This window comes from Camellia sinensis, chromosome 6 (genome assembly GCF_055761805.1).
Source record: "Camellia sinensis isolate YWXY chromosome 6, ASM5576180v1, whole genome shotgun sequence".
Lineage (NCBI taxonomy): Eukaryota > Viridiplantae > Streptophyta > Magnoliopsida > Ericales > Theaceae > Camellia > Camellia sinensis.
Genome location: NC_138966.1, coordinates 20329146 through 20354600, shown reverse-complemented (window position 1 = coordinate 20354600; position 25455 = coordinate 20329146). Strand labels below are relative to the sequence as shown.

The window sequence follows — 25455 nt, the reverse complement described above, 5'->3', positions numbered from 1 at the left end:
TTAAAAGATTTTTTTTGTAAAATATATAAATAATCTTAGCGTCACTCTTATTGCTCCTTAATACAAAAATTATGAGCTATTATGACAATTTTAAAATTTTATTTAAAACTTATAAATCATGGGATAGATCAATATAATTTTAAATTTATATTGTGGCAATTTTAAATTTAAATTAATAGATTGCATTTCATATTTAGTGACCCTCAAATTTAAATTTTAAAATGAATTAGTATACTTTTCATTTTTTTAGATTTAATATACTTTCCATTTGAAAATCATAAATCAATAAATATTAATTTTTATTTTTATTTTTATTTTTGCTTGGATAAGAGGTAGCCAATAGAATTTTTTTAATTTTTAAAAATTTAAAAATTATAAATTTTAGATTAAGAACTTGAAACTCTTAGAGTTCTTATAATTTAGAAACTCTTTTTTACTTATATAATATATATATATATATGTATATATATATATATATATGTATATATATATATATATATGTATATATATATGGGTCATTTGGGAACAAAGATAAAAGCTATGTAACGCCCTCAAAATAATACATAAAACCCATCACTTTAAGCATGCATTGGTATAAAAGAAACTAACCATTTCTATTTATCAGAGTAATTCTTACAACTGTATTACATGTTAACAACAAAAGCAAATGCCCAATGGGCTTACAGCTTTCCAAGTTAACACTTGGTTACAAAAAAAAGAGTGCTAACTCAATACATATTAAGCCCTTGGTTTGAATTTACATGTAATACATCAAAATAAACAAAAAAAGAGTCTTCAACTCTCATCATCATCTAAGCTATGTCCTTGGAGGTGGCATACTACCTGTACCTGAAAATAATGTCCCATAAAGGGTGAGCCAACGCCCAGTAGAGATATGCTAAACACAGTATGGGCAATGACTAAGACATTAGCAATTGATAAATGTTCAATTTCCATAAGCCAATTCATAGCCCATTTCCATTTTCATGACCACCATGTTCATGTTTCATTTCAATTTCCATTTCTTATCAATCTCACAATTTACATCAATGGCTCAGAACCTGGCCAACCACTTATATGAGACAGTGACTCATATTAGACATTTCCCATTTTTCAATAGATAAGCATAATAGTTGTATCAATATCTCAACAGATAAGCATACAAGCTGTACCCACATTTCAACAGATATGCATATTAGCTATATCAACACTTCCAATGATAAGCATATGAGCTGTATCAACACTTCCAAAGATAAGCATATGAGCTAAATCAACGCAATATCTGACAAGCATATGAGTTGTATCAGTGGAGTCCATCCCCTATCTCCTCCCAAACAACATCTGGTTTAGAGGTCCATCCCCTATCTTCCCCTAAACCGTGGAGTACATCCCCTATCTCCTCCCACACACATAGCGTATATACACAAAGGTCATACACACAATCAATCAATACATAACGTTAATGTATTCTATCAACTGTCATACTCTATGACATATCCAATTGATTAGTTTTAGTTTGCCTAATCATCATGCATTGTCTACAACAATAAAAACTACCCTCCACCGGTAGCCCAAGCAATTATTTCTAAACAGATAATAAGAGCTCCAACAGATAAAATATCAATGTTTTCAAAAGTGAGCGATTAATAAATCTAACTCCACTATTCAACCATATAATGAACCAATTTCATTATTTTCAACTCAATTCCATATAATCACAATTTTCCCAAATTAATCATACCAATTAATTTATACAACCAATTAGGGTTTTCTACCCCATTTCCCAATATTGACCCAATGGTCTGTATTTCAACAACCAACGACAATATCATTATTTTAAGACTCAAAATACACATTCTTGAAATCAAAATAACAAAACCCTCTTTCAACATTTTGAAACCCTAAGTCCCAAAATTACCCAACTTCAACACTTTATCAAAACAACCAAAAATCTAGGTCAAAGACCATAAGAGTGGGTAGCAATCCCTACCTCAAATTCGGAGCTCAAGGGGAGAAGATGACGAAACTCAACGTGCTCCAAAACTCGAAATTTTTGGATTAAGGTGAAGCCCTCGACGATCAACCCAACTTGTGTGAAGACCAAAGGTGAGGAAAACACCCTAGCTAGATCAATACTTAGAGAGAAGTTATGGTTTTAGAGAAAGGAGCTCTCAAATGGCTTTTTAGAAAGTAAGAGATAGAGAGAGTGTGTAAAAAGTGATTTTAAAAAGTCCAGCTGCCAACTGATATAAGACATTCCCGCTCGAGCGTCAAGAACAAAAACTAGGTACGCTCGAGCCCAAGAAGGCCCGCTCGAGCGTCAATACACAAGAATAAAGTACATCCCCTCGAGCGCGAAAACCAGTCCGCTCGAGCGTAGATTTCCCCCTCCCAGAACTTATACCGAGAAAATGCTACCCACTCGAGCGCCAACAAACCCGCTCGAGCTCTACCGCTCGAGCGTAAAGAAACCCGCTCGAGCGTAAAAATCACACCTGCAGAAGTTTTGCAGGGACATGAAATACTGGGGGTGTGCAATCCCCGCTCGAGCGCAAGAAGACCCGCTCGAGCGGACCGCCAAAAAAACTAGGCAACAAGGAATTGAAACCAAGGACTAACCAACCTGTAACAACCCTGCCCAAAACATCCTAAAACTCAATCAAGCGGAATTTAAGGACGACAACAAGATTGATACAACTACCAACTTCACGGAACCGAGTCCGGAATACAACAGAATAGTAAAGGGACAACCGGGATCGCTATAAGCTACGTTTTGCAACTTGGGTAAAAAGCTAGAAGCTTGCTTTTTTGGCAACAAAATCATGGGAGCTTTTATTTGCACACACCCATTACACTCTATACACATCTTTTTCAATAAATAATTGGTTCGGAAGTGGAATTCCGAAAATAAACAACTGGTTCGAAAGTAGCATTTCGAAAATAAACAACTTGTTCAGAAGTAGAATTCCGAATTTTTTTCATTTTTTCGACATTCAACTTCCGAATGTGTTTATTGATGTCCATAATAATAATTTCACTTGAAAATAAAATTATAATAAAAATACTTATAATTAAGTGTGTGCAAAGAGGGGAATGGAGATGTGCAAATAGAAGCTCCCCAAAATCATTTAGAAAGGTAGCTAAAAGGTACATGTGAAATTATAGCTACACCCTCTAGTTACAAAATGAGCCACATGTGTGAAAATGTAAATTTCCTAAATTGGGTGTGTCACGCCCCAAAATTTAGACAATTAAATATTAAATTAGGACTAAACTCCAATCAATATTCCATCATCCAAATCCTAGGGGTGAAACAAGATCTAAACGTTCACGTCTCCAAAGGGTTTAAGTAAATTTCCATCCTCAAAAGATTACATTGGATAAAAAAAAACTAACAAAACGCCAACCAAACCATCCACCATAATTTCATAACTAACCAATGCCTCCAACATTAAATTAACAATAAATAGTTAAAATAACTTAAATAATGTAAAGTTACAACCCATGCCAAATTATCAAAATACTAAGGTCATAAAAAAAATAATAAATACATAAACTAATATCAACCCTAAGCTCAAGAAAACAAAAGTAGTCCAAACAACATGAACAACTATAGTTATTTCTCTTCACCACCGCAGTCTCAACTAATCCTGCAAAGGAAGTTCGCCTGCTCTCAAACAGAACTCACTCGAGATGCCAAGAGACAAAACGGGTCAATATACAAGTATACTGGTATGAGTACAAATATTTGACACCCACGTATCCACCAGATACAAACAAAAATACATTTAATTTTTGTTACGGGACAAGACAAGTAGTTCCACCTGTACCGAGACGATGGGGTAGTTTTCCGAGATACGGTGACATTTAGTTTCTTACCCGTACACAACTAAATATAAATTGAGTATAAAATAAATATAAAAATATGATGGGTCGGGCCTACATAAAAAGTTAGTAAAACTCACCATTCTGCCAAAAAAAAAATGAAGTTAGTATAATTTAATCATAAGTAATATGCTGAAAAAGTATAAAAATGGACCGTTTCATACTTAAATAATTCGAATTTACCAAAACTCAAAGAACAAAAGTTGTACATAATCAAATTTCCTAAAAGGCAACGCGAACGAATTAAGTAGAAACTAAACAGGTTGTGAGAAAAACTTGATAGAAGAACCTAGACGGAATTCCACCAAAAAATCTAAAGTTGAAAACGAAAAGAAACTGCCCTAAGATGATTTTTTTTTGATAAGTTCAAAAAATAAAAAGTGTTCAGAATAATGTTTTACTTCAGTTTATGTGAAACCAATAAAAATGAGCTCATTTCGTGGGTTAAAATAGCATCTAAAGTTTGCACTGCTAAAATGAATAAAAACTATTATAACCAAAATCATCCGGTTACAAGTTTTAATCGATCTTTTTAATAAAAAGTTAAAAAAAAAAAAGTTTTCTAGAATCACGTATACATGCCTCTGCTCAAATTTTATAATTTATCAAGGTCGTTTATTATTTTTCAAGGTGTACAAATCAATACAATTCACACTATATTAATAAACTCATATTTCATTATTTGTACTTTAACTCCACCACTTCCACCCTTCACTTTCGGCCTACACATATATTCCATGTGCCTCCCGTATACCCAATATTGCTCCGAAGCCAAACTTGCATAGGGATATCGTTCCGAGTTTGACCCACACTCCCCGGATGGTTGGCATATACGTACACGCGTAAATCAAAGCACTCGTCTATTCATGAAAACGAGTTAACAATATATATACACACAATCTCTCATCTACTCATGAGAACAAACATAACAATACCAAGCCTAAGGCATTTAAATAAATCTCATAATCCTTACATTTTTTTTTTCTTATACACTCTTTCATACCATCACTCAAATAAAGCAACAATCCATGTACTCATAGTGGAGTATAAGAAATTTTTCTATGGGTTGTAAGTTTATTTTAATTTCATATATCCATGAGTGTGATTACAACCATAAAATAAATCCACATAAAAATCCTAAACATGGCATACCCAACTAATTAAAATAATTAAAATCAATCAATCATCTAAAAACCCTAAACCTTGCATATACAATTAATCAAAATAATTAAAATTGATCAATCATTTACATGCAAATACGAAATCAATTCAACATCAAATAAATAAAAATAAATAAATAAAAACAATGAATTAAACATAAATCAAGAAAAGTGGATTTTGCATTCACAATTATTTTTTGAAGATCAAAAAAATATTTAAAAAGCAAACAGCTTGCTTGTTTTCATTTTTCAAAAAACACTTTTCAGAAAATTCTATTTTTTTATTTTTCGTCTTTTTTTGTTTTTACTGAATTTTTTTAAATATTTTAAGAATTTTTTTTTTTACTTTTTAGACACACCTAACATAAATATATCTAAAAATTAAAAAAATTGTAAAAAAAAATCTTTTAAAAATTTACTAAATACCAAAAATACAAAAAAAAATACAAGAATTCAATACATTTTTTGTATTTTTATGTATTTATTAATTTTTTAAAATATTTTTTTACAAATTTTTTACTTTTTAGATACATTTAAGTAAGGTGCATCTAAAAAAGTTTTTAAAAAATGTTTAAAATTTTAAAAATATTCACTAAAAAAAAAAATACGAAAACCAAAAAACTCAATTGTCAAAAAATTTAATCCAGAAAACTCAAACCAAAGACACTGATGGAGCCACCAAAACAAAATCCTAACTTTTTTTTTTTTCCTTCTCCACTCTTCTTTGTTGTCTCTATGTATAGCGATCCTGGTTTTTCCTCTCTTTATTTATTGTATTCCGGACTCGGTTCCGTAGATGTGTTGTTGTCTCATTCTCATTTCCATCATTTACTCTTCGTATTTGAGTCTTGGGTTGTGTTGGGCAGGTTTGAAACAGGTTGGTTGTGCTTTGAAACCAAAAGTTGATGCTTAGAATTTGGCCTTCACGCTCGAGCGGGGATTTTGATGCTCGAGCGGGCCCTTTGTTGTTGCTTATCCGCTCGAGCGGGCATTTTGACGCTCGAGCGTAAATTTCCATCTCCCAGTATTTTCTCCGCAGGTTTTAGTATGCTCGAGCGGGAGTTTTGACGCTCGAGCGTGAACCTTTGTTTTTGTTCCTCTGCTCGAGCGCGGGAGTTTGACGCTCGAGCGGGGACCATCGCCTGCAAAACTTCTGTGAGTGTGCATCCGATGCTCGAGCGGGAGTTTTGACGCTCGAGCGGGAGTTTTGACGCTCGAGCGTGAGTCTGTGTCTGACGCTCGAGCGGGGATTCCCACGCCCGAGCGGGGCGACTTGTATATCATTCCGAGTTTCACCTTTTTGGATCACTTTTTGATTTTCTTTCTCTCTCTTACTTTTTCAAAACCTCCATTGGAGAGCACCTCTCTCTAAAACCCAACTTCTCTCTAGGTATTGATCTAGTTAGAGTGATCTCCCACCTTTGTCCCTTTGTAACAAGTGTTGTGCTTGGCGTGGGCTTCACTTTGATCCGAAAATTTCTTGATTTGGAGCACTTTGAGTTTTCTTCAACTTCTTCCTTTGAGTTCCGAATTTAAGGTAGGGATAACTAGTCACTCTTATGGTCTTTGACATAAATTTTTAGTCATTTTGATATAATGTTGATGTTGGGTGATTTTGGGTGTTAGGGTTTCAAAATGTAGAAAGAGGGGTTTTGTATTTTGAGCCTATACATGTGTATTTGGGTTTAGAAATGAGATTATTGGTGTTGTTGATAATATTTGGACCTTTGGGTCAATATTGAGCTTAAAGGGAAAAATGCCATATTTGGGTATATTTGAGTCATTAGCGTAATAAATGACATTTGTTATGGAATTTTGAAATTGAGTTGGGAATAATGAAATTGGCTCATTATGGGATAGAATGGTGGAGTTGGATTTATTAATCGCTCACTTTTGAAAATGTCAATTATATATCTGTTGAGGCATTTATTATCTGTTTAGAAATAACTGCTTTGGGCTATCGGTGGAGGATAGTCTTGATTGTTGTAGACATTGCATGATGATTAGGTGAATTGAAACTAATCAAGTTGTGTATTTAAATACATGGATGCCGAATCCCGCGGATGAAATTTCCGTAAAATGGCCATTTGAAAATAAAAACACATGGGTGTCGAATCCTGCGGACGCAATATCCGTAAAATGGCAATTCGAATATAATTATACATGGGTGCCGAATCCCGCGGACGCAATTTTCGTAAAATGGCAATCCGAAAATATCTATACATAGGTGCCGAGTCCCGCAGATGAAATATTCGTAAAATGGCCATAAGAGAATAAAAACGCATGGGTGTCGAATCCCATGGACACAATTTCCGTAAAATGGCAATTTGAAGTATTGTTGGCATGAGATGTAGTCTCACTTAAGTTGTTTGGTCAGGTTCTGAGCCATGTTTATAAGTTGGGTTTTGTTAAGTTAAGGATTATGGAATTGGATTGTACTGTATGTTGATTTATATGAGTTAAACATTTATCGAGTGCTAATATTTTAGTTATTGCTCATATTGTGTTTAGCATATCTCTACGGGCGTTGGCTCACCCTATATGGGACATCATTTTCAAGTACAGGTGTTATGCCACCTCCAAGGACGTAGCTTGGGAGGCTTGAGGCTATAAACTCTTTTTGTTGTTTTTGTTGTATTACATGTATATCAAGCCAAGGGCTTATTTGTGTAGAGTTAGTACTCTCTTTTTGTAACCAAGTGTTGACTTAGAAAGTTGTAAGCCTGTAGGGCGTTTACTTTTATTGTCAATATGTAATACCTATTGTAAGAATACTCTGATGATTGTAATATGAAAATTCTTTTATTTATCGTGAATGTATGCTATAATGGGTTTATTTTTTAGGGCGTTACACTATGTTCTCTCTCTCTCACAGTTTGCACTTGGTTTTGATTAATCTCTCTCTCTCTCTCTCTCCCTCCCTCTCTCTTACAGCTTTCTTTTTCTTTTTATTTGTTTTCTTTTCTTTCGATCTCTCCGTGGCTGCTGCTACTGGAAGATTCTTTCAAACACCTTTTTGTGATAAAACCCAGGTCTAAGTATATTATTATATCTAATGTACTATCTATATAGTAAGGGAGAAAGTTTTTTGAATTTGTCTCAAAATGTAACAGAGATACATTTTATTTCAACAGTTGAGATGATTTGTTTTTAACCATTAAGGGCTGAGATGGTTTGTGATATTTTCAACATCCCGCCCAAAACAATCCTCTCTCTCCTGCACCCAAACGTTATTTGCACACTTTCTCTCTCTCTCTCTCCAACTTCTTAGGTCTCTCTCTCTCCCTTCAGAGATCTCTCTCTTCCTCTCCACTCTCCACTCTCCATTGTTGCTTCGCTTCCATCGTTGCGTCGCCTCCGATCTCCACCGAAAGCCACTCTTCTCCCTCCCAGATCTCAGATCGTCCTCCACCGTCGAGAGTTTGATGAGTTGGCCATCGTGTCTTCCCAAAACAAACGCAGAGAGATAGTGAAACTTTAAGTCTCCAATTTTAATTTGTTGTAAACTATTTTAATTTGTTGTGGTTGTGATTTCTGAAATGGGTTTGATAGGTTTGATGGGTTTTGATTTCTGAAATTTGAAATGGATTTGATGGGTTTAATCCGCAGAAATCCGTAGAAATTCATATACTAGAGTATACTCTCTCTGTAGATTTGATGGGTTTTGATTTCCGGCTTTGCCACTTTCCGCTCATCCCCGTGAGTTTAGTTTCTCTGTCTCTCTAGCATGAATATAGATACTCTCCATGAAATGGTATGCTCTTTTTCCACAATTGTTCATCTAGAAGAAATGTTCTGCTACTGATGATGAATATACACGATATACTTGGAAGTCTAGAATGAGTTGGATGACAAAAGGACAATATAAGTTATACAACTTCCAAATACATAACAGAAGGGCCCATTTGCACAACATGAGTATTGCTAATTTATATACAGACTATTTCCTACCAAACTTTTTATGTTAGTTTTAACATGTGGGGGTAAGTTTGCGTACACCAACCCTTCTCCCGCTAAAGCAGGAGCTTCATGCACTGGGTACACCTTTTTTACTTTTTACGTCCTTAAATGTGGGATAAGTGTTAAAACTGTCAGGTTATTAAACTCTAAGCTAGCTTGGTTATTAGCAAAACCTTCAGTCGATATATACTCACAAAACAGTCATTCATCGACCTAACTCTCGGAGGGAAAAGGAATACCATTTGTTGAAAATTGAACCAAGTTTTAAATGGCATATGATAAAGAGAATTAAGGCTAAACACCAAGCAGAATTTAAGCCAATATCTTTTTTATTTTATTTTATTTTTTAATTGGCAAGTGGAATTCAAATACCGTAACAATCCAGCAAATAGTAATGAACCAACATTTATATGGCCTAACACACAAAGCTACCTATGTTATTTAACTCATTCCAATGATTTAAAATCTCAATTGAAAGAATGATTTGCTTAGTTTCAACCATAAGGGATAGGATATGTGGAGATCTAAGTTCATTTTTCCCATGTAACGTCTTAAAGTACGTGGCCAACATAAATAAATAAATCATGCCAAGAAGATCTAAGTTAGTTAAGGGACAAGAAGAATCTATCCACTTAGAAATACAAGAGCAATGGAAAGAATGATTGCAGATAGTTGTGAGAATTCCACTCATGTCTTGCTCCAATCTCTCTGCAACAAAGGAGAAAAATAAGTGAAATCCAAACTGTAAAGCTACAGATCAGCGTCCTATTCCACAACTTCAAGTGGCTTGAAAAAACCTTAAATAAATCAATGTAGTTAATGAGGGAAACAGATTAGCAGGATTTTAAATAACCCTGATGAGGTTTGGATTGGGCGAAACAACTGCACTATAGAATTCTTAAATATCAATTCCTATACCAGTAGAGATCCCTGAGGTCTGAATATAAAATACTAATTACTCTAAGTACATCACTAACCATGAAACAGAGTGCAAACCAATAGACCCCATTGCCTCTTAACCTGGAGGCAGATCCAAAAGTGAAACGAGAAAATACCAGACAAAATAAAACACTCAGCAGATTACAGTTAATTCTTATTTTATTATTTCTTATCTATATAATAAGGGAGAAAGGTAGATAAAATTGAACTCAAAATTTAAATTAGGTTTAAATTGGGTTATCTTAAAAAAATGATCATGAAAGTGAATTTTGAGAAAGAGAAGAAATAATGGGAGTGGTGTGATATGTTCAAAAGCTGAAAAGAAGAGTTTTTTTATTAATAGAATTTTGACTTCAAATCTATATAATAAGGCAAGAAGGTTTTTGAAAATATATGAAAATGTCTAAGAGATACATTTTGTATCAATGGCTGAAATGAATCCTGAGTGTATATCAATGGTCTAGATCCATAGATGATTCCTGCCCAAACACTTCTCTCCCTAAACATCACACCTGTTTGCCTTTCCACCTACCCAAGTTTGCCTTCCATGAATACTTTTTCTTATTTCTCTTTCATAGATACATCTCTCTCTCCTCAAAACTTTTCTTCTTTTGCGACGACCACCGCCATCGCGACACCGACGACCACCGGTCACCTCTCATTTCTCTCGCCGGAGACCCAAACCCGAACCCTCTATTTCTGTCCTCCTCCCTCTCTCCCAGCCACAACCTCAATCCCTTCATCTCCCGCTCCTTCATCCCCCTTCATCACTTTAGGACTTTGTTTTGCAATAGGCCCACACCTTTTTTTTTTTTGTTTTGCATTCCATTCAGGCTTATTCTCTGGCTCTAGCTCTTGCGCCTACCAGCGATGGTGAGTTCTGTTTCTTTGTTTTGTTCTCTCTTTCCAGGCCGAGAAAATGTTGGAAAAGAAAAGAAAAGAAAGTTTTGTGCATTTCGTTTTCTTTATGAACAAAAATCAAACATTCATGTTTGTTTATTTTCCCAGATCTCCTCCTATATATTACATGTTCTGTGATTAGCATACTTATAATGTGATTAACAGTCAAATCTACTTCAATGTTGTAAGTGTTTGTAGAGAAAAAAAAAAAAAAGTAATAGAAGAAGGCACATTGTGTAATTTTATTTTTTGTCTCTAAAAAAGTAACAGAAAAAGAGAATTTTTATTGGGTTTTGAGTTTTAAGACTTAATATAAGTAGTTTTGTTTGATGGAAACTTAGGAGTGCTTCTACGTTTGGAGCTAATTTGGTGAGCTGGGTCTGAATTTGGAGCTAATTTGGTGAATTTGGGAAGAGGAATTATATACATTTGGGTGTGTTATTTGTTGGTGGAATTGAGGTCTATAATGGTTATAATAAATCTGTTTGTTTATCATCATTATCATCAAGATTTGATACCGTTACATCCATTTTAAACCCAGATAAACAATCAAATCTTGATGATAATGATGATAAACAAACAGAATTATTATAACCATTATAGACCTCAATTCTACCAACTAACAACACACCCAAATGTATATAATTCCTCTTCCCAAATTCACCAAATTAGCTCCAAATTCAGACCCAGCTCACCAAATTAGCTCCAAACGTAGAAGCACTCCTAAGTTTCCATCAAACAAAACTACTTCTATTAAGTCTTAAAACTCAAAACCCAATAAAAATTCTCTTTTTCTGTTACTTTTTTAGAGACAAAAAATAAAATTACACAATGTGCCTTCTTCTATTACTTTTTTTTTTTTTCTCTACAAACACTAACAACATTGAAGTAGATTTGAGTGTTAATCACATTGTAAGTATGCTAATCACAGAAAATGTAATATATAGGAGGAGATCTGGGAAAATAAACAAACATGAATGTTTGATTTTTGTTCATAAAGAAAACGAAATGCACAAAACTTTCTTTTCTTTTCTTTTCCAACATTTTCTCGGCATGGAAAGAGAGAACAAAGCAAAGAAACAGAACTCACCATCGCTGGTAGGCACAGGAGCCAGAGCCAGAGAATAAGCCTGAACGGAATGCAAAAAAAAAAAAAAAAAAAAAAGGTGAGGGCCTATTGCAAAACAAAGCCCTAAAGTGATGAAGGGGGATGAAGGAGCGGGAGATGAAGGGATTGAGGTTGTGGCTGGGAGAGAGGGAGGAGGACAGGAATAGAGGGTTCGGGTTTGGGTCTCCGGCGAGAGAAAGGAGAGGTGACCGGTGGTCGTCGGTGTCGCGATGGCGGTGGTCGTCGCAAAAGAAGAAAAGTTTTGAGGAGAGAGAGATGTATCTATGAAAGAGAAATAAGAAAAACTATTCAAGAAGAAGAACAGAGAGGGAGAGAGAGATAGACAGGAAAGGTGGAAGGCAAACATGGGTAGGTGGAAAGGCAAACAGGTGTGATGTTTAGGGAGAGAAGTGTTTGGGCAGGAATCATCTATGGATCTAGACCATTGATATACACTCAGGATTCATTTCAGCCATTGATACAAAATGTATCTCTTAGACATTTTCATATATTTTCAAAAACCTTCTTGCCTTATTATATAGATTTGAAGTCAAAATTCTATTAATAAAAAAACTCTTCTTTTCAGCTTTTGAACAAATCACACCACTCCCATTATTTCTTCTCTTTCTCAAAATTCACTTTCATGATCATTTTTTTAAGATAACCCAATTTAAACCTAATTTAAATTTTGAGTTCAAATTTATCTACCTTTCTCTCTTATTATATAGATAAGAAATAATAAAATAAGAATTAACTGTAATCTGCTGAGTGTTTTATTTTGTCTGGTATTTTCTCGTTTTCACTTTTGAATCTGCCTCCAGGTTAAGAGGCAATGGGGTCTATTGGTTTGCACTATGTTTCATGGTTAGTGATGTACTTAGAGTAATTAGTATTTTCTATTCAGACCTCAGGGATCTCTGCTGGTATAGGAATTGATATTTAAGAATTCTATAGTGCAGTTGTTTCGCCCAATCCAAACCTCATCAAGGTTATTTAAAATCTTGCTAATCTGTTTCCCTCATTAACTACATTGATTTATTTAAGGTTTTTTCAAGCCACTTGAAGTTGTGGAATAGGACGCTGATCTGTAGCTTTACAGTTTGGATTTCACTTATTTTTCTCCTTTGTTGCAGAGAGATTGGAGCAAGACATGAGTGGAATTCTCACAACTATCTGCAATCATTCTTTCCATTGCTCTTGTATTTCTAAGTGGACAGATTCTTCTTGTCCCTTAACTAACTTAGATCTTCTTGGCATGATTTATTTATTTATGTTGGCCAAGTACTTTAAGACGTTACATGGGGAAAATGAACTTAGATCTCTACATATCCTATCCCTTATGGTTGAAACTAAGCAAATCATTCTTTCAATTGAGATTTTAAATCATTGGAATGAGTCAAATAACATAGGTAGCTTTTTATGTCAGGCCATATAAATGTTGGTTCATTACTATTTGCTGGATTGTTACGGTATTTGAATTCCACTTGTCAATTAAAAAATAAAATAAAATAAAAAAATATTGGCTTAAATTCTGCTTGGTGTTTAGCCTTAATTCTCTTTATCATATGCCATTTAAGACTTGGTTCAATTTTCAACAAATGGTATTCCTTTTCCCTCCAAGAGTTAGGTCGACGAATGACTGTTTTGTGAGTATATATCGACTCAAGGTTTTGCTAATAACCAAGCTAGCTTAGAGTTTAATAACCTGACAGTTTTAACACTTATCCCACATTTAAGGATGTAAAAAGTAAAAAGGGTATACCCAGTGCATGAAGCTCCTGCTTTAGCGGGAGAAGGGTTGGTGTACGCAAACTTACCCCCACATGTTAAAACTGACATAAAAAGTGTGGTAGGAAATAGTCTGTATATAAATTAGCAGTACTCATGTTGTGCAAATGGTCCCTTCTGTTATGTATTTGGAAGTTGTATAACTTGTATTGTCCTTTTGTCATCCAACTCATTCTAGACTTCCAAGTATATCGTGTATATTCATCATCAGTTGCAGAACATTTCTTCTAGATGAACAATTGTGGAAAAAGTGCATACCATTTCAAGGAGAATATCTATATTCATGCTAGAGAGACAGAGAAACTAAACTCACGGGGATGAGCGGAAAGTGGCAAAGCCGGAAATCGAAACCCATCAAATCTACAGAGAGAGTATACTCTAGTATATGAATTTCTACGAATTTCTGCGGATTAAACCCATCAAATCCATTTCAAATTTCAAAAATCAAAACCCATCAAACCTATCAAACCCATTTCAGAAATCACAACCACAACAAATTAAAATAGTTTACAGCAAATTAAAATTGGAGACTTACAGTTTCACCATCTCTCTGCGTTTGCTTTGGGAAGACACGGTGGCCAACTCATCAAACTCTCGACGGTGGAGGACGATCTGAGATCTGGGAGGGAGAAGAGTGGCTTTCGGTGGAGATCGGAGACGACGCAACGATGGAAGCGAAGCGACAATGGAGAGTGGAGAGTGGAAAGGAGGGAGAGGAAGAGAGAGATCTCTGAAGGGAGAGAGAGACCTAAGAAGTTGGAGAAAGAGAGAGAGAAAGTGTGCAAATAACGTTTGGGTGCAGGAGAGAGAGGATTGTTTTGGGCAGGATGTTGAAAATATCACAAACCATCTCAGCCCTTAATGGTTAAAAACAAATCATCTCAACTGTTGAAATAAAATGTATCTCTGATACATTTTGAGATAAATTCAAAAACATTTCTCCCTTATTATATAAAACCTATCTAATATGATGTTTTGAATTTTTTTTTTTTTTTTTTTTTTTTAACTTTTCATCTCAATACAGCTCAGTTAGAGTTTAATTTAGAAGAGGTATCATTGTTGATAGATAGTAAAATGGTGACAAACTCAACCTCAAAAACTTACCCAAAAAAAACTCAACCTCAAAACTCGAATCTCCGAACTACGTCCCCCTTGATGTTCCAAGGGATTTAACGTTAAATATATGAATGAGCATATGTAACATTCCCAACCCAGAAAAAGCATCTGAAAAGCAATTCAACTTTTCCAAAATCTCGAATATCATCTCCATTTTGTGCACCACTGGTGACAAATTCAGAGCCGGTGGTGGTGTATGTGGTATCGAATAATTTCTTTTCATTCCCACTTTTCCTTCTTACGGATGGAAATCGTGATTCCAGTTCATCAGAATCAATCGCTTTCTCAGCTTTTCTTTCTCTATATAAGTTCTCCATGCGCATACAGGAAAATTCAAGCTGCGATCGCCCCTCCCTTTAAGAATCCCAGTCTCGGTTACTTTCTTTCCTCACAAACTGTGAGTACTTTAATTTATTTTATTTTTATTTTTTTTTCAAATTTTTGTCTCTACTGTTACGTTTCATTTATTGATGTTGCTTCACTTCACGTAATTAAAAAATGTCACTGTCGTTTTAGTCTCCATTAATAGCATTGTTAATTGTGTTAAGATTAAAGTTGAAATTTGAAAAAAAAGAAAGAATATACATTTCACCACCTTTTCTCATTTCTTATTCCATTTTACTATCCAAATCCATAATTGAGTCTAAGTCTGTGTTTAGGGTAGGGATTTGAAAAGGAAAAGAGAAAAAAAAAGGTGTGAAATTAGTTATATTTTATTTATATTTCATTTTTTCTGTTTCACTTTCCAAATCATGAATTAAACACAGTGGGCTCATGTTCCACTAACTTTAAATTTATACCACACACTCACTCTCGAGTAGAATTCGGGAAAAATTTTCATAGTTGATAGCATTTTTGTTACCAATATGATATATATGGTGAGGATTGGTATTTTATATGATTGGTTCGGCCTGTTTCAATAAAATTATGCCAAAACAAACCAAAACTATTCCTTGTGCTCCAATTAAAGTATGGTCGGTTACGTGAATCATTTTTTGCCATTTTATTCTATTAAGGACCATATGCTTAAATGAAATAAATACATATCTTTTTTTTAGTAGCGCATCCCATTTTAGTTTAGGTCTCCCCTCACCCATCACTTAACAAAAAAAAAAAAGAAAAAGGGAAAAAAAATGATAGTGGCTCTGGTGACAGCAGCCTGCGTGCTGGTGGTGGTGGTGGCATTGGAGGTGATCATGCCAATGGTGGAGGTGATGAAAACATCATTGGTTTTTTTTGTTGGTGAGGATGATGGTGTTTTGCAGGTTTTTGGATGCAGGTGGATTTGGCATCTAATGCCATAATATATATATATATATATCGGCATGCTTGTAGTTAATTCCTACAGGTCCATAGCTGAACAGAGTTTATGATTTTATTTATTTCTCCCTGAAACCTGAAAATTTGAAAATACTATTCAATGGGACTTTATTTGTTTGCCACACTTCACCTAAAAAGAAGGATGTGTCATTGCGTAGAGAAGATGTTTTGTCATGTTAGATGAAAATGAAGATATAAACGAAATAATGTTTTCTACAGGAACATATCTTTTATACATAGTACAAGAGCATGAGGAGAAATTTGTTGTCTTTGAAATTAGATTCTCGCTGAAGAGTTAGTTCCTTTTGTAAAGTTTGCTTGCAAAATTTACAAAGATACCAACTATAGTTATTATTACTTCCTTTGCCTTGATGATAATCTTGGAAAGTTGTTAGGATTTGTCTGTTTTGATTCTGATGCCATAGATCTGGAATTTGAGCATGTCTTAGCTTCTAACATTCTTCAATGAGAAGAAACTGCAATTATCCCACTATGCATGGATATACTTGGTGTTCTCCTTTGTAATCCTTTTATAACAGTTAAAATATTTGTTGATTGTTGTACAGGATTTCTCCTCATATTTTCAAATCCAGGATCAAAGCTTTTACGATAACCTTTGATCCAGTATGAGTTACCTGAGCAACGTAAGATCCTACTTCAATTTTTCTTTTTCTTTTTTTGTTTGGTGTTTCCCAAAGTCAATTGATCTTTCTAAGGATTATTTATTCATTTCTGATACTCATACAGTACGCTTTCAAATGCAGGGTGAAAGTATTCAGCAGACTGATGTTGGTATGCTTTTCTTTTCCCTATCATGTCCTTTGTTTCCTTGACATACTGCAAGATTTTGGCAATACAAAAAGAACAATTTTCTCTATGTTATTTTGGCTTTTATCTTTATTGGCTTTACCATTTTATATAGAGGCTTCAAACTTTCAGTTAGCTGTAACTGTGGTATGTGGCTCACATGTGGAATGTCTGTTTAAAAGTTAACCTGTGTGGATTTAGACTAATGCATTCCTTCCTTTCCTGACTCTCCTTCCTTCCTCTTCTGTTTGATCTAGCAAAAATAAGAAATGGAGACACTATTTTACCAATGTATAATTATGTGTTTACGGATGCCATACATATGTGTGTATATCTATATATATTTAGTGGTAAAGAATAGCTTCTATTGATATCATAATCACAGATGAGAGATGAAAAATGATATGGATGCATATAATTTTTTTTCCATGTTGCTAGTTTCAGGATTTGAATTTTATAGTTGCACATTTTTTGGAATACAGTAACAAAACAAATTATCTGCCTAACTTTAACCATTAGTAACTTTAACCATTAGTACTATTACTGCTTCTGTTATCATTACTACGTACTACGAAATGAGAAGGTTTTATGTTCTCAAATCCTGCGTAATTGATCTTTAGAGTCAATATGGAACTGAGGATAAGAAGATAAAATAATTCCTAGAGACTCATAGAAGTGATGCACATAAGTTCCCATTGAGTTAAGGGTACATTACATTAGTAGTCCCTACATTTTCCCCCTTGTGTCATTCTGATCCCTACACTTTCAATTGACTCAATTTTGCCTCCTAATTTTAGATTTTGTGTCAATTTATATTTTGATTGTGAAGGAAAAGATATTGGTGTACTAAAGCTGGTTAATGTGTGCTTTGGATTCATTTTCAGGAGCAGTAGTACAGAGTGGAAGAGAAATTTTATTGCAGGTAAATGCTAATGATGACCTATTTTAACTTCACTAGAAAATAGGTAGAAATTCACCTGTGGTTCATTGTCCAAATTATTTAGTGGCTGTTACCATGTCTAGGATTTTCCGAGTTAGTTGGAAAAAAAGAAGAAGATGAAGTTGTGGATTCTGTGAGCTCTCACAAGGATGTCATTACATTCAATTTCATCATAGTATATTTTACTTCTCAATTCTTGAATAATGCTTAAGTTTGTTCAGCTGACTGATGATTTGCTTAACAGGCTTTTAACTGGGAGTCTCACAAACATGATTGGTGGAGAAATTTAGACAACAAGGTTCCTGATATTGCAAAATCTGGGTTTACATCGGCGTGGTTACCACCAGCAACTCATTCCTTTGCACCCGAAGGTTGGAACTTGGAAGAACATTTCACTTTAGAACTCAAACTAATGTTTTATATTTCTGAATACACTTAATCTTTCTTTTTTTTTTTTTTTTTTTTGGACTCTTCCCTTCCATAACAGGATACCTTCCTCAAAATCTGTATTCTCTCAATTCTTCATATGGCTCTGAACACCTTTTAAAAGCTTTACTTCAAAAGATGAAGCAATACAAAGTTAGAGCAATGGCTGACATAGTGATCAATCACCGTGTTGGAACTACCAAAGGGCATGGTGGAATGTATAACCGTTATGATGGAATTCAGTTATCTTGGGATGAATGTGCTGTTACATCTTGTACCGGTGGATTGGTAAGGCTAGTTATTGTAGTAAACTTCTTTTCAGTCATGCTAAGAAAATTTTGGATGTGATGGATGGAATCGATTTAATTTGTCGACAAGTTGCTTAGTAGTTTTATTTGAAATTAATTCTCATAAAAACTGCTGTAGAATTAGCCACCCCTACCTAAGTGTTAGTAAAAATTATGCTTATTCCCAATCGACAGGGATTAAACCACAATTCAAACCAAACAATTGAACAAGAGTAACCAGGCAACTGTGTAATTAATTCAAATGCCTCAAAGGAATGAGGACTTCTCTAGAACAATTGACAGTTATAAAGTAAACAGAGTAAACAAAAAGTAATTTCAAAAGTTAAACTACTGAAGTTCACAATAGTTTACAAATTACATTAATGAACTACTATTTCGAAAGAGAAACTACTCCTAAATTATGCTAAGTCTAAAACTAGTTCTTTTGGTGGTTGTTGATCTCCTTCCTTGCAAAATCCATGGCTTTTATATCTTCTCCCTTCTTTTCTGGCCCATGATCATATGACTTTGAATCTGCAATTACCCCTACCTCAACTACTTCTGTAACTGCCTTTTTACTCCAAGGCTTTCAAACTCCTCCAAATCTTTAACTCTCTTTGTCGAGCTACTCTCCCTTAATGATGCCACGTGTCCCTCAACACTTTGGACCTCTGATCGATAGAGCCAAGCCCTTATTCTGTACTTGATCACTTTTGCAATGACCCACTAAGTCTATGACTCAGCCTAGTAATTGCTCCATCACTTGGACCACTTGCTGCACTTGATCCATTCTTTTGATGCCATCTATCCCTTTAACTAATAAAAGACTCTCACTTTGACCTTGCCACTTGTCACCATCTGGTTGATCCACCTGTCAATAGGAATCTGGCAAAAAATGGCCCCCTTGTTTAAGTTAAAAATGATTTTAACTTAAACAAATCCCTTTCTTGAGCCCAGGAGGACACATACTTAATCCAAATAAACCCAAATAATGGGCTCAACGTAAACTACAAAAGCTTCAACTCTTCACCTTCAACTTCAGCAATTCTTCACATTTCTCTGTCGAAATAATTCTCCTCCATGATGTCACATATCCCTCAAAATTTTGAGCATTATATCGACAAAAACATAGCTCCATTTCACAATCATGACTTCACACCAATCAACCCACTAAGTCAACAATTGTTTAATAACTGCTTCATGACTACTTTCAATAATTCATGCACTCAAACAATTATTTCATGCTTTGTGTCTCTTTGATCAAATGAAAGACTAATACTTTGACTTTATTGCCATGTGTTATCATTCAATCGATCCACCTATCGATAGGAAATTTACAAAAATGGGTGCAAACACTAACTTTTGGAAAATGTCTCAGTAGAATTGTTTAATCTCTTGAGCACCCATTACCAACCCCCCTCCATGTTTGTGCAAATATGCTTGAAAAGACACGTGAATGGGATGTTCAGATGTATTCCTTTGCATGACTTGGCCATAATCTTTAATTTTTTATGTTCATCAATGTTTATACATGTTAATCTATCTTCCAGGGTAATAAAAGCACTGGGGACAACTTCCATGGGGTTCCAAATATTGACCATACCCAACACTTTGTTCGAAAAGATCTAATTGGGTGGCTAAAATGGCTTCGCAATACAGTTGGCTTCCAAGATTTTCGTTTTGATTTTGCCAGAGGGTAATTTTTTTATGTTCTACTGTTTTTCCTTTCTGTTCTTTCTTTTGTCCCGCCAATACGAGGTGCTGGTAGGCTTGTATGAAGTACAGACCTAAGCTTCAGTGTGATTCGCCCGAAGTGGCTGCCTTAGATGTTAACTTATGTTCTCATGATTGGCAGCCCAAACTTTTACCATGGCAACAAGAAATGAACCCTGTAATTTTTTTTTTTTTAATTGCATCCATCTTCATAAAATTTCATTTTACTCATCATTCATCTTAATCTTTGATTTAGGTATTCAGCAAATTATGTGAAGGAATATATTGAAGGTGCAAAGCCTGTATTTTCTGTTGGTGAATATTGGGATTCTTGCAATTACAATGGTCAACGCTTGGAATACAACCAAGGTATTATACTTCTACGTTCTTTGCACAATTCAGTTCATAGCATAAATATCAAGAAAAATAAGCTGCAGTCCAAGTTGATAATTCTAATAATCTGCGTCAGAATGAGTCAGTACTGAAAAAACTAAAAACCCCCCGAGATATTGATTTGAGATTATATTTCAATCTTAACAAACAATGAAAAATCCCAATCAAAAAATCAACAACAAAAAATTGGCACAACAATATAACATGGAAAAAATCACAATTGGAGAATCTCCGATTGTAAAAAACTACGAGCCAAAATCACAAAACAATCCACTAAGAAGAGAAAGGAATTACGCACGATAACCCTCAATTACCTAGCGAATCCACGCCTGAATTGAACTGAACCCGATGTGTCTCTTCCATCACCGTCTTCACCTTGGAATTGTTTGGCCCAACATTGAATCCACAACGATGAGTCACTCCGGAATCCATCAAAATTTCAAGCCCAAGTTTCCCGGAATTCACCAAAGAACACCTCTCTCTTGTGAATGAAATAATAAAAAACAAGCCCCGTGATGATGTCAAAATGAAACTCATAGATCCATCGATCGCTCTCGAATCATCAAGGAAGCCAATATATAAAAAATCTTGGTAGCTCTCCTCTCAGAGAATTTGGACGGGTTAAACCCTAAGTATAGCAAACAACACATTTTATACTAAACAGAGCCACGAAGACCGCTTGAGTGCACACTTTACCGCTCGAGCGCAACATCTACCACTTGAGCGGTAAAACTTGTCTCCCAGAAGTGTAGAACACAAATAGAGATACTAGATGAACCACTTCACCGCTCGAGCGCACAAATGACCGCTCAAGCGATCAAATAACTTTGACTTCTTTTTGGCTCCAGGGGTGCTACCCCTCAACCCCGCTTGGGTGCTACCCCAGACCCGCTAGGAAGTGGCAAGCAAGGAATGCTCAAGATAAGAAATGTCATCACAAACTCCTCTACATAGGCATATTTCGGGTTGGATTCGCAGCTAAACACTCACACAACCTCACTGAAACAAAAGAGCGAATAAAATTTCAACTAAAAAGAGTTTTGCCAAATGGGATTACCAATTACAAAAACCTAACAAATACTTTTTTTTTTTAAAGAACAAAAAAAAATAGAAGAAGAAGCAATGCCAAGACATTGATTGTGAGTGTGGCATGTAGTATCTCGTGCTGTAATGGTAGAAAGATCTTTCTTGAAGTTTTTGTCCTCGGGCATATCTATGTGAACTATGAATGCTTGTATTCACACTTGCTGAGATGGTTATCAGATCTCTTCTTGTAAAGCAAAATGGCTACCTTCAACACACTAATTTGGAGCACCATATTAGTTTTTATTTATTTATTTATTTATTTATTTATTTTTTATTTTTTATAACTCGGTATCCAGCCCACTAGACAGACTAATCTGGGGGACCAATCCCACCGTCCACTAGTGGAGGGCTCAACTGAAGCGGAGGCAAAGTCCCGTATGGACTAGTTCACCATATTAGTTAGCTTGGTTTTAACTAATGTCTTTTCATGAGGATCAGTTTGTTCCCTTTGACATTTACGTTTGACAATATTAGATTTTTCATGTCTTTTTGATCATGTTTGATTCACAAGACTAATAGTGAAGTATTAATAATCCTATTAAATTAGTGTGGTATTCACTATCCAATTGGATTAATATCTATTGGATTAATAATCCCACCCCTACTCCATTACTAATAATCTTACAAATTTGTTGGATTGATTATCCATTGGATTAATAATCCTAAACCAAAATGTTAAAACAAACATAGGATAATTGGGCCCACGAATTAATAATCTCAATCCCATGCTCTAATCCACCCAATCAAACATGCCCTTTATGTATTAAACCTTTAGTAATGAATTCGAATTTGCATCCTTACTTTGTGCTCTTTCTTCTATATATTATGCTTTTTCCATGAATTTAAGACTGCACTATTACTGCAAGAGTAGAGATGGTTTGATATTTCCCATTAATTCGCATCAACTAGTTAGCTTACCCTTACCCTATTGACTAGAAACATCCATGATATAGTTTTTACTTGTTGGATAGATTTGACAATATCTTTCTCTGTTCTCTTTTTATAATGTCTTTCACTGGTTGACGAGTATTTCAATTTGTTATTAAGGCAAAAATATTAATCTCAGCTTTTTGATCCTATATATATTTATATCATTCCCTTTTTGTCAATAATTCCACATGCAGATAGTCATAGGCAACGGATTGTCAATTGGATTGATGGCACAGGGCAGCTTTCAACTGCATTTGACTTCACAACAAAGGGAATTCTTCAGGTATTTTCTTGGAGACATTTTGTGGATATAAATCTATTTTCTCTTTCAAAGAATTCCAGCAGGTGGTTTTCTCAATGTGGCAAGCATATATTTATAAGGGGGAATATCAAAAAGGTGGAAACAGGTTAAAATAATTTGAAATTCATGTAAGTACAAGTGGCTCATGCACTAATTTGTGCAAAAAAATGTTATACTCTCATGCATTTGAAATTATTTTTCCATCTTTCCACTTTTTTGATATTTCCACTATTTATAATAACATTATCATATGACTTATCAAAAAAAATAAAAATAACATTATCATATGAGTAGTCTTTTCAACTTTTATTGACTACACGGTTTGATGCACTATGCCATGTTCATTTGCCCTAAACTCCTGGTGTGTTTTAATAGTGAATTTAGGTCTTGTTAATTCAGTTATCAATATATTGGCTATTTCACGGAATGTGATCCTTCTTTTTATCATTAATTTATGTATATCACTATGCAGGAAGCGGTGAAGGGAGAATTCTGGCGTCTGCGTGATCATCAAGGAAAACCACCTGGAGTGATGGGATGGTGGCCTTCAAGGGCTGTCACTTTCCTTGATAACCATGATACGGGCTCCACTCAAGTAAAATTTCCTTATTTTTTTTACAATAGTTGGTACAGATGGCTCTGATAGTATTGCTGGGATCATTGTTTTTTGTTCTCATGCAGGCATCCATGCATGAATTTTAATGCTTTCTGTTTGATTGCCCAACCTGATTTATCCCAACCAGATCATTATTTTACTTTTTTGAACTCTTTTTCTCAAATAATGGACTTCCAGAAAGAAAAGAGGAGATTACTCCGCAAGATCTATTGGCTTTTTTCTTTTTTAATTAGTAGATTAATATTAAAATGGATTGCCAGTTGACAAACAATCAGGTCATAGGTGATCAAAATTACACCGGATAATTTTTTGGGTTTAATATTTGAATGCTGGATGTGAATCCTTTGCGCGTGCCTAGCATAGAAGTAATTCTCATATGTTTGTTATTTTGTACTAGTTGTTTTAGAATCAAGCTTACTGTCCTTGCATAGCTAGCCATTTACTCCTGGTTGTTCAACTCTTGCAGGCTCATTGGCCGTTTCCCTCGCATCATATTATGGAGGTAATTAAAATTTTCCGAGTCTTGGATTGTCTGCCCGCATATACCTCTAGCACACATTTGAGTTTGTTTTGATGAAGCTAGAGGCACATATATAATTGAAAGATTGTTCTATTTGTAACATCTTTAGTCTTAGTTTCAAGCAATGGTATTCAGGGGGTTTTAACGTCTTTTTTAATCCTGGTCCATTGATAACATTTGATTATTGAATTACGAGCCTAAATTATGATGAGATAGAAAGGCCATGTTTCCATTCTTTCACTTGTACAAACTGCAGCTGCTAAATCACTTCAATCCGGTTCTTCATTTGCTCAAATTTGGTGAACCCTTTTCCATCTTTGAGCTATTTACTTTGTGAGTTCTGACATCATTTTCATTCTCCAGGGCTATGCATATATACTCACACATCCGGGGATACCAACAGTTTTTTACGACCATTTTTATGATTGGGGCAACTCCATTCATGACCAAATTGCGAAGCTGGTATGTCAGTTAACTTCTATTATCCCATTGGTTTGGCATTCTTGAGCTGTTATTGATGTTCTTGAGTAAATATGCAGATGGAAATTCGGAAGAAACAAGACATTAACAGCCGATCATCTATTACCATTTTCGAAGCACAGCCAAATCTCTACTCTGCTATTATTGGGGAGAAAGTGTGCATGAAGATCGGTGATGGTTCGTGGTGCCCAGCTGGCAGGGAGTGGAAACTTGCCACTTGTGGCAGCAGATATGCAGTATGGCACAAGTGATGCACATTTAGAAGTTTCCCGGGCCTCAATTTGTGTTTTATTTTTGAGTATTATGTTGTTTTTCTTTCTATTTTTAGGAGGGAATAGGGGGTGTTAGGTTGAGTGCCTCCTACATTGTGAAATAAATATGGTTTTAATAAGCTTCCAATCTCTAAATTTGCTGGGTGAAATTATTTTTTGTGAGCTTGTAGTCTTGATATCTCAATGGAGGGCTGGGAAAACAATCCAACCTCAAATGGACGGCTTCAATGCAACAGGCGGATGATGTGGGTATATCAATTTTTAAAAGGTCGGGTTTGGGTCGGATGGCAAATATGCACACTTCAATTCACGAAACTCAATCTGACTATACAGAATTAAGATTTTTCATAACAATAATGCTAGAGATCACTAATTAGTACTACCACTAATGACGTGTTGTGTACTTTTTTTTCTTTTTTTTTTTCACCTCACTAGTGGTAGATTTAGAGCTTATTATTTAGAGCTCTAAATCATTTTTGTTTTCATAAATATTGATACACCACATTAC

The 25455-nt window shown here is 34.9% G+C and overlaps 1 protein-coding gene across 2 annotated transcripts; it reads left to right on the top strand.

The window, feature by feature from the left end:
- Positions 1 to 15175: 15175 nt before the first annotated feature.
- LOC114317896 (putative alpha-amylase 2) lies at positions 15176 to 25096 on the top strand. 2 transcript variants are annotated; one of them, XM_082873398.1, is made up of 14 exons: positions 15192 to 15253; positions 16012 to 16067; positions 16743 to 16820; positions 16941 to 16968; positions 17868 to 17905; positions 18168 to 18294; positions 18411 to 18637; positions 20187 to 20332; positions 20606 to 20718; positions 22953 to 23041; positions 23532 to 23654; positions 24142 to 24177; positions 24559 to 24657; positions 24735 to 25096. In XM_082873398.1, exons 3-14 carry the CDS (start codon positions 16803 to 16805, stop codon positions 24924 to 24926), a joined length of 1236 nt encoding a protein of 411 aa, XP_082729524.1. In that variant the 5' UTR covers positions 15192 to 15253; positions 16012 to 16067; positions 16743 to 16802; the 3' UTR covers positions 24927 to 25096. The 2 variants fall into 2 exon arrangements, with proteins under 2 accessions (XP_028120493.2, XP_082729524.1); XM_028264692.2 differs by lacking the exon at positions 16012 to 16067 and having other exon boundaries at positions 15176 to 15253.
- Positions 25097 to 25455: the final 359 nt, after the last annotated feature.